We start from the raw sequence: 10,468 nt of genomic DNA, 5'->3' as shown, positions 1-10,468 counted from the left end.
ATGCACGCATGACTTTAAGTCGCTTTGGATAAAAGCGTCTACTAAATGGCATATTATATTATTATTATAATAGAGTACCACAGTATGAGTCATAATACCCATAAAACCAAACGGTCAAACAGGGAAATGGTTCTAATCATTTTTCCACATTTCATTTTTCCCATAAGGGATTTTAGAAACACTTAAAATAAGGGCTGTGTTTCGTGTAGGCTTACCCTGGCGTGATGTTTTGATAACTGTGCAAATCTCTCTCGGACAAGGTGACTTCTATCAATATATTTGCCTGTATTTACACCCAACAAACAAAATGCTAATCGGCTGCTAATGTGGCTATCATAAAGAACTACAAATTCCATGATGATCTGGACGAGACTGCCGAATCGAGGCAAAGGTAAGAATCTCTGGATTAACTATCCAATGTTAGCTAAATGTAGTAATGAATAAATTGGCTACATTTCTTAATTTATCCGTTAGCAAAGGTACCAGCTAGATATGATGTGCATGAGCTTGCAGGGATTTGTAGTCTTGCATTATGTCTACTTTGATGCTAATAAGCTTTTGAATCTGAGAGTAAATAGAGCAGAATATATTGATAAAAGTCACCTTGTCCGAGAGAGATTTACACGGTTATCAAAACATCACACCAGAGTAAGGCTACATGAAACACAGCCCTTTTTTAAGTGTTTCTAAAATCCCTTATGGGAAAAATGAATGGTGGAAAAATGATTGGAACCATGTCCCTGTTTGACCGCTAGGTTTTAGGGGTATTATGACACCGCCACGACAGATAGAACAATGAGACAGATATTTCACCGGATGTATAAATGTGAAGCATCCGCTTGGCATTTCCACTCACTACCAAATATGGTGATGAGAGGAAGCCCAGTGGCCAGCAGTGGGAGAAGATGGAGCAATATTGATTTTTCTGCTAATTTTCTCATCTATTAAACATTTGATCTCCATCCAGTTTTCTGTTTCCAAAACTAGAATCTGTAACAAAAAGAGTGGACTGCATTTTGTATACTTTACCCTTTGCCAAAGTTTCTAAAAATTGCGTTGTTTAGGAGTGCAAGGGCGAGTTGAGTTATTGCACTAGCGCACTTCAGAGTAGGCAGTCCCTAACGGATATATGCAAATAAATGCTAGAACACGCCAATAGGATCTCACTAGCTTGTGCTTGTCCTGCCCACTATTATTCATTTGCTCCAATTGGAAACGGCAGGTTCTCGTCTATCTTGGGATAGTTATACAAAACGTTGCCTCCACTGTGGGGCTCTATAAATGTAGGGTTAGTTGGTTGGGCCATTTTCTTTCCTTTTCCCATTTTTTTGTATCACGTGTAATGGACTCTCACTCCAGTCCAGTTGGTGGCGGTAATGCACCTTTTTGGTTGCCAACCGCCATTTAAAAACAAAAGAGGTACGGACGTAAACATGACTAAGAACAATTTTCTCATTAGCGTTTTTATTGAGACATTTATTAACACAATGGAACTCAAAATATTACTAATTTAACTGCTCAGCATCACATATTTACGCCAGGTAGTCTTTACTTCGCGTTGGAGACAGGACTTGGTTGATATATGTTATCTAGGTAACGCTAGCTTGCTAGCTGCTAACGTTAACTAACAATGGCCATGGTTTTTCACACTCAAATAGCCTCCATTATGGAGGTGCTAGCGAATACAGCCGTGGCAGAGGTCTGTAAACTCGTAGACGACGACTATGCAGTGTTTCGTTTGGAAATAACTCAAAGCCAGAAAGAAAACAGGGCATTGCGGAGGAAACTACAGCTACTGGAACTGAAGGTGTCACGGGAGCGCGCAGAGAGGACAACGCGAGAGCGCGCACTCGCCAGTCGTCCCAGTAGTGTCAAGATCCTCGACCAAAACAGAGGAATGGAAAGAGGTACATTTTTCAGCGGGGCCTATCGCCCCGTTCCCCTCTGCACATGTGTGACTAGGTGTGTTAACCAGAATTGGGTCTTGGTCCATTTTTGGATAGTATGCAATAATTCCCCTGATTACATAACTATATTGCACAAAGACACAATATCATATTCTAAACAGATTCTTGATTTACTGCATTTACTATTATTTATTCATTGAAAACAATATGATGCATGGAATAGAATCAATCGATCTATAAATAGTATATCAAGAAGTTATGCAAAGTGTTATCTTACATCCTGGCCAATTCTAGACAGTGTCAAAACTGTCAATAGTGTACAATATAGCGTTCAGCTTTGACAGTACCTAACCTAACCACCTCTTTTCCCCCAATCACTCTCTCAGGTGAAGGACATCTCACTGGAGGCCACAGGAGCTTTGTAAAGCCAGCAGGACACAATACATGGAGAGATGACCAACCAATCACTGTTAATGAGGGGACTGGAACCTCAACCCAGCACGTTATCGTGATAGAGGTTAGTGTAATAGTATTACATCAAAATTACAGTACATCAAATGTGGCCTGTTTATTTCAGAAAGGCTCCCCTCAGCTATTCACTTACTTACATGTACATCCTCGTTTATCTGCCATAGGGGAGCTTGTGAGACTTCCTTATGACATTGTTATCCAATTCTACTCATGTACCGGTAATAACCTCTATTCTTGTGTCAGGATGCAGAGGCTGAAAGTCCTGGAGGATCGTCCCTGGTCAAGCAGGAGAGGACTGTAGAAGAGGACCCACGACACAGCATCTCGGAGGTCAGTGGCACGCCGAACGCCATCCTAATGTCAGAGACTTTAACTGTAACACACAGGCTTTTACACACAGGATCTGACCACAGATCAGACCCAGAGAGACTGGGGCTGGGTACACTAGGCTGTCTTCCTGCTCCTGGCTCAGAGTATTTACCCGTATTTCACCAGAGCCAAAGGACTGTTCAATCCCGTGTAGATGGTGATGCGTTATACACTGGCGTTGATGATCTGTCTTGTTCTTAAGCTACAGAGATGGACCCTGGCAACATGCCCTTGGGTTTAGAGACACAGACAGATCTGTCTATAGGTGACTGGAACCGGTACAGTAGTAGTGTATACTCTGAAGGGTGCGTAGATAAGAAAGGGGAGGGTCTGGTCGTAGATGTAGTGACTGTGAAAGTGGAGGGCGACATTCCTTCCACATGGAATACAGATATTCACCTAGGAGACGGACTCTCACAGGACAGAGATTTAATGGAAAGCTTAGAGACAAATCCCAATGTCGAGACCCACTCCCCTTTACATGCGTTCAGGGATCACGACCCAGTGTCCATGCCGATGGGGCATTTCGATTCACACGGCCGCGTCCTTTTCGATCAGGTATTGAACTCAAATGACAGGGCTAGAGCCCAGGTTCAGGGAGGGGGAGCCACATCGGGCGATAGTAAAAAAAAAAAGGTTCCTCTGCATATTTTGTAACAAAGGCTTCAGCTGCCTCCAGAAGGTGCTTCCACCAGTGGTTCCACACAGCGGTGAAACTATTCAGCTGTACACAGTGTCACATGCACTTTGCCCAGTCTGGCAACCTGAAGAGGCACCAGAGGGTCCACACAGGGGAGAAATCCTACAGTGGCCCCCAGTGTGAGAAGAGGTTCTCCAACCAGCACCATCTAAAGATGCACCTGAAGGTCCACAAGGGAGAGAGGCCGTTCGCCTGTACACACTGCGTCAAGAGGTTCCCAGAATGGAGCTACCTCAGGATACACCAGCAGAAAAAACCATTCCACTCAGTAGTTTCTGATGTTTAGATCAAACCATTACAGACAAATAAACATTTTCATTGTTGTCAGCAGAAAAAATCCACAGATGCATTTGGAATAACGAGAGTAACAGATTTCAGTGTTGAATATTCCTGGGTAGAATATTGCATCCAGGCATTGTGTGATATATAAGGCATCTATAAGCCTAAAAAGTCTGTTACATATTGTGTTTGTACTATTTAGGCTATATGATGTTCTCAAATGCATATTTCATTACTTCCATTCAACTACTTAATTTTATCCCCAAGACACTTTTTTAATGACAAAATGAATGCAGTTTATCAAGTTCATACAGATTTCTAGTTGAGACGTTTTTTCATATAGAGTATTTTAACTTGTTTATGTTTTAATAAACAAAAATGGTACTTTTCATTCCAAGACTTTCATTGAGACTCTCTTTAGTATACATCACATCTGATCTCACCCTATTCTGCATACACCCAACACCGCTTACTAAATATACCTACACATACCCACACACTAACAAACACCTATTGTACACGTCAAAATAGTTTAGTCAGGTTTATCTGATGATTACTTTTGACTTATCATAGGTGACTCATATTTACCCACAACATCATATTTATGTCCACCATGATGAGTTTAACAACAATTACATAATTCTGTAACTACAGTATAGGACTCAAATGTAGTGGGGATGGGTAAACACTCCATGTTGAAAGTGTGTTTATTATCTGTGTGTACGTACCTGAGGGAGTGTATGTCTGTGTAATCTGTATCACCTGTCTCTTCCAGGAAAAGGAGGGTCCAGAGGTGCTGCTGGTGAAGGAGGAGGGGTGTGAGGAGGGTCTGGGGAACCCTGAGGGGACCATGGTCATGGAGGACAACCAGACTACACCTCCTCCTGAACCCACAGAGGAACCAGCTGAGCAGCACAGGACCACACACAGTCTCACTGAGGTGAGCCCACTGTGAACTACTGTCTGAATGGTATTAGGTCAGGGTCCGTATCCACAAAGCCTCTCAGAGTAGGAGTGCTGATCTAGGATCAGTTTAGCCTTTTAGATCATAATGGATAAGACTATACAGACACGTGGGGTTCCTAGATCAGTACTCTTACTCTGAGATGTCTTGTGAGTAGAAAATTGGTCGTAAGTGCTGAGACTACAGACATTTTACTCCTACTCTAATGGGTAAAAATAAAAGCTATGCATGAAGCCTCTTTAGTCATAAGAGTCACACCTAGTCAAAAGATACACTACATGACCAAAAGTATGTGGACATCTCATTCCAAAATCATGGGCATTAATATGGAGTTGGTCCCCCCTTTGCTGCTACAGTGCATTTGGAAAGTATTTTCCACATTTTGTTACGTTACAGCCTTATTGTAAAATGGATTAAATAAATAAAATCCTCATCAATCTACACACAATACTCCATAATGACAAAGCGAAAACAGGTTTTTAGAAATGTTAGCTAATTTATTAAAAATAAAAACCAGAAATACCTTATTTACATAAGTATTCAGACACTTTGCTATGAGACTCGAAATTGAGCTCAGGTGCATCCTGTTTCCATTGATCATCCTTGAGATGTTTCTACAACTTGCGGTCGCGGCCGGCTACGACAGAGACTGGATTCGAACCAGGATCTCTAGTGGCACAGCTAGCACTGCGATGCAGTGCCTTAGACCACTGCGGCACTTGGGAGATGTTGTACTGAATCATACAGTATGGTTGTTAAGTCGAATTTTGATTACCGTCATATCAACACACTTGACACCCGTTCAACAACTAACTAAATCACTTTTGGCACAGAAGGCTAGGCATTAACTCACTTGCTGATTATGTTGCATAAAACGTTTGAAAGGTCTATCATTAATCACCAAACGCGTAGGCCCTAGATGCTGTCAATTGCTTATAGATCAATTTCCCAACTCATAACATGATGTAGTTTAATGGAATAATCGAAAGAAAAATTTGATTATTTATTAGCCTAGAGGTTATAAGTATTTAGGCATATCATGTGACTTAGGCCTCATGTAAAGTCATTGTCAAAAGCGCAAAATATAGCCTACTGTTGCATGTAGATCTATAATGAACAATATAAAAGCAACATGTAAATTGTTTGTTAACTTAAAAGATCCCAGAAATGTTCTATACGCACAAAAAGCTTATTTCTCTCAAATGTTGTGCACAAATTAGTTTACATCCCTGTTAGTGAGCATTTCTCATTTGCCAAGATAATCCATCCACCTGACAGGTGTGGCATATCAAGAAGCTGATTAAACAGCATGATCATTACACAGGTGCACCTTGTGCTGGGGACAATAAAAGGCCACTCTAAAATGTGCAGCATTGTCAAACAACACAATGCCACAGATGTCTAAAGTTTTGAGGGAGTGTGCAGTTGGCATGCTGACTGCAGGAATGTCCACCAGAGCTGTTGCCAGAGAATTGAATGTTAATTTCTCCACCATAAGCCTCCTCCAACGTCATTTTAGAGAATTTGGCAGTATGTCCAACCGGCGTCACAACCGCAGACCATGTGTATGGCGTCATGTGGGCGAGCTGTTTGCTGATGTCATCATTGTGAACAGCGTGCCCCATGGTGGCGGTGGGGTTATAGTATGGGCAGGCCTAAGCTACGGACAACGAAGACAATTGCATTTTATCGATGGCAATTTGAATGCACAGAGATCCCGTGATGAGATCCTGAGGCCCATTGTGGTGCCATTCATCCGCCGCCATCACTTTATGTTTCAACATGATAATGCACAGCCACATGTCACAAGGATCTGTACACAATTCCTGGAAGCTGAAAATGTCCCAGTTCTTCCATGGACTGCATACTCACCAGACATGTCACCCATAGAGCATGTTTGGGATGCTCTCGATCGACGTATAAAACAGCGTGTTCCAGTTCCCGCCAATATCCAACAACTTCGCACAGCCTTTAAAGAGGAGTGGGACAACATTCCACAGGCCACACTCAACAGCCTGATCAACTCTATGCAAAGGAGATGTGTCACGCTGCATGAGGCAAATGGTCACACCAGATACTGACTGGCTTTCTGATCTACGCCCCTACCTTTTTTTAAAGGTATCTGTGACCAACAGATGCATATCTGTATTCCCAGTCATGTGAAATCCATAGATTAGGGCCTAATTAATTTATTTCAATTGACTGATTTCCTTTGAATTATCAAATCAATAAAGAGTGTCAAGTAATCAAATCAACTAGCACGTTTGCATAGTATCAAATCAACTCATAGCAATCAATCATTGTCCAATAAGAAGATGCCCCATAGCAGGGTGCTCATATCAGATTTCTTGATCCAACATCCTCCCACTCTGTATCCCTTACAGTCAGTAGACATGGAGGATGGGAAGCCTGATCTGCTGCTGGTCAAAGAGGAGACAATAGAAGACGGACCAGAGAGCATTGATCTGCTGAGTGGACTAAAGACGGGGGAGCAAGGTAAGGGAGAAATGCATACAGTGAGCGAAAAAAGTATTTGATCCCCTGCTGATTTTGTACATTTGCCCACTGACAAAGAAATGATCAGTCTATAATTTTAAATGGTAGGTTTATTTGAACAGTGAGAGACAGAATAACAGCAACAAAATCCAGAAAAACGCATTTCAAAAATGTTATAAATTGATTTGCATTTTAATGAGGGAAAGAAGTATTTGACCCCTCTGCAAAACATGACTTAGTACTTGGTGGCAAAACCCTTGTTGGCAATCACAGAGGTCAGACATTTCTTGTAGTTGGCCACCAGGTTTGCACACATCTCAGGAGGGATTTTGTCCCACTCCTCTTTGCAGATCTTCTCCAAGTCATTAAGGTTTCGATGCTGACGTTTGGCAACTCGAACCTTCAGCTCCCTCCACAGATTTTCTATGGGATTAAGGTCTGGAGACTGGCTAGGCCACTCCAGGACCTTAATGTGCTTCTTCTTGAGCCACTCCTTTGTTGCCTTGGCTGTGTGTTTTGGGTCACTGTCATGCTGGAATACCCATCCACGACTAATTTTCAATGCCCTGGCTGAGGGAAGGAGGTTCTCACCCAAGATTTGACGGTACATAGCCCCGTCCATCGTCCCTTTGATGCGGTGAAGTTGTCCTGTCCCCTTAGCAGAAAAACACCCCCAAAGCATAATGTTTCCACCTCCATGTTTGACAGTGGGGATGGTGTTCTTGGGGTCATAGGCAGCATTCCTCCTCCTCCAAATACGGCGAGTTGCCAAAGAGCTCAATTTTGGTCTCATCTGACCACAGCACTTTCACCCAGTTCTCCTCTGAATCATTCAGATGTTCATTGGCAAACTTCAGACGGGCCTGTATATGTGCTTTCTTGAGCAGGGGGACCTTGCGGGCGCTGCAGGATTTCAGTCCTTCACGGCGTAGTGTGTTACCAATTGTTTTCTTGGTGACTATGGTCCCAGCTGCCTTGAGATCATTGACAATATCCTCCCGTGTAGTTCTGGGCTGATTCCTCACCGTTCTCATGATCATTGCAACTCCACGAGGTGAGATCTTGCATGGAGCCCCAGGCCAAGGGAGATTGACAGTTATTTTGTGTTTCTTCCATTTGCGAATAATCGCACCAACTGTTGTCACCTTCTCACCAAGCTGCTTGGCGATGGTCTTGTATCCCATTCCAGCCTTGTGTAGGTCTACAATCTTGTCCCTGACATCCTTGGAGAGCTCTTTGGTCTTGGCCATGGTGGAGAGTTTGGAATCTGATTGATTGCTTCTGTGGACAGGTGTCTTTTATACAGGTAACAAATTGAGATTAGGAGCACTCCCTTTAAGAATAATCTCAACTCGTTACCTGTAGAAAATACACCTGGGAGCCAGAAATCTTTCTGATTGAGAGGGGGTCAAATACTTATTTCCCTCATTAAAATGCAAATCAATTTATAAAATTTTTGACATGCGTTTTTCTGGATTTCTTTGTTGTTATTCTGTCTCTCACTGTTCAAATAAACCTACCATTAAAATTATAGACTGATCATTTCTTTGTTAGTGGGAAAACGTACAAAATCAGCAGGGGATCAAATACTTTTTTCCCTCACTGTATAGCCTACATAGAGTAATAGGTCTTCAATGGGAATAGTGATGCGCCTGGCAATTATATTTTCTCCATTCATAAAATTAAATCAGTACAACTTATGTTTACAACCAAAACACACACATTATAATGTATGAACTTGACTAAGTAATTGACTCAAACTTCATATGTAGAGTTTTCTCTGCCATGTTTTTAAGATCTATTTTCTAACCTCTTCTTGCAGGTGGTTGGCTGGAGGATGACAGAGGAGACTGGGGGGCCATCTTGGATTCCCAGACCCAGACAGGTGCAGCCAATGACCCGGGGGATGACATCACTGAGCAGGCCAGGGACAGAGGTGACATAGTGGAGGTCAGTGGATGGGACAGCATCTTCAACTCTGGGCTGGAGAACAACACTGTTAACCACAACCAGAAACAGACTGTCGAACACAAAACAACAACCGAACTTAGTCTCCATGACAACAGACTGGCTGAGACCAGGGCGAGGCGTAGATTTAGTCTGCGAGGACGGGTAGGTGTCGGTATGCGGCTGGAGAAAACAGACACCGACTCGGCTAGAGATGCTCCGTCCTGCTCCTATAGTTGTGATTCAGACAGACTGATGGCGCCTCAGGTTAACCCCCTAACAGGTGCTGCCTTCAGCCTGCCTTCTATAGGATCTATCAACTGGAACATGGACCCTGCGACAACACAGACACTCCCTGGCCTTCATCCTCCTCACACTCTCCTAAGGTTAAACCAGACCTCAGACAATGTCAGTGCCTCAACATTAAATGGCTACACAAGCCCATTGACAAATGACAGTAGTAGAGACGGAATCAGTAAAGGTGGCGGCGCCAAAGAGAAACGCTTTCCGTGTTCATTCTGTGGGAAAGCCTTCCGTTTGCCCAAACAGGTGGAGATGCATCAGAGGATGCACACAGGGGAGAAACCATTCGGCTGCCACCTGTGCCGGGCCAGTTTTTCAGACTCGTCCAACCTGAAGAGGCACCAGAGGGTCCACACAGGGGAGAAACCCTACAGCTGCCCCCAGTGTGAGAAGAGGTTCTCCCGCCAGCACCATATGAAGATGCACCTGAAAGTCCACACGGGAGAGAGGCCGTTTGCCTGTACGCACTGCGGGAAGAGGTTCTCAGAGAGGAGATGCCTCAGGATGCACCAGCAGAAAATGTGTAGTGACATGTAATATAGTACTAGTTAGTACTAATTCTGTTGGTTTTGGATGTAGTAGGGAACTGGATGAGGTGAACGGAAGAAAGAATGAGTATGATGAGACAGAGAAGATGAGGGGTCAGCAACAGGATTTGGGGGATTTTTGTTTTTGGTCAAAAAAAGACTAAAATCACCAGGAATTGAGCTGAAAATATTCCCACAAATAAATAAAAAGTGTCTCAATGTAATCAAGGTATGACATTCTCTTTCTTTTCAAATAGTCTCTTTGCGCTTAGTTTTGGTCAATTTGCAGTGTAGAAATTATAATTATTTTCCATCCCCTGACAAAAATCAGCCCACGGCTGAATCTAGTTGCCTACCCCTGTAGTAGATAATATGATGATGGTTGGTGTATGCAAATATGCTTCACTGATGAAAGGGACAACCGTGTCCTGTTTTTCTTTAGTACTTTTACCTCATTTTCTCCCCAATTGGTAGTTACAGTCTTGTCCCTTCGCTGCAACTCCCC

General features: G+C 43.0%; 1 protein-coding gene across 1 annotated transcript; it reads left to right on the top strand.

The window, feature by feature from the left end:
- The first annotated feature begins 1,392 nt into the window (after positions 1-1,392).
- On the top strand, positions 1,393-10,185 carry LOC311110420 (uncharacterized protein). Its single transcript, XM_084188966.1, has 6 exons — positions 1,393-1,907; positions 2,294-2,424; positions 2,622-2,708; positions 4,502-4,666; positions 7,075-7,186; positions 9,009-10,185. Exons 1-6 carry the CDS (start codon positions 1,631-1,633, stop codon positions 9,971-9,973), a joined length of 1,737 nt encoding a protein of 578 aa, XP_084045092.1. The 5' UTR covers positions 1,393-1,630; the 3' UTR covers positions 9,974-10,185.
- The last annotated feature ends 283 nt before the right edge of the window (positions 10,186-10,468 follow it).

The sequence above is a fragment of the Coregonus lavaretus genome (genome assembly GCF_964263955.1).
Source record: "Coregonus lavaretus genome assembly, contig: SUPER_35_unloc_5, whole genome shotgun sequence".
Taxonomy (NCBI): Eukaryota; Metazoa; Chordata; class Actinopteri; order Salmoniformes; family Salmonidae; genus Coregonus; species Coregonus lavaretus.
This window is presented reverse-complemented; position numbering and strand designations above follow the sequence as displayed.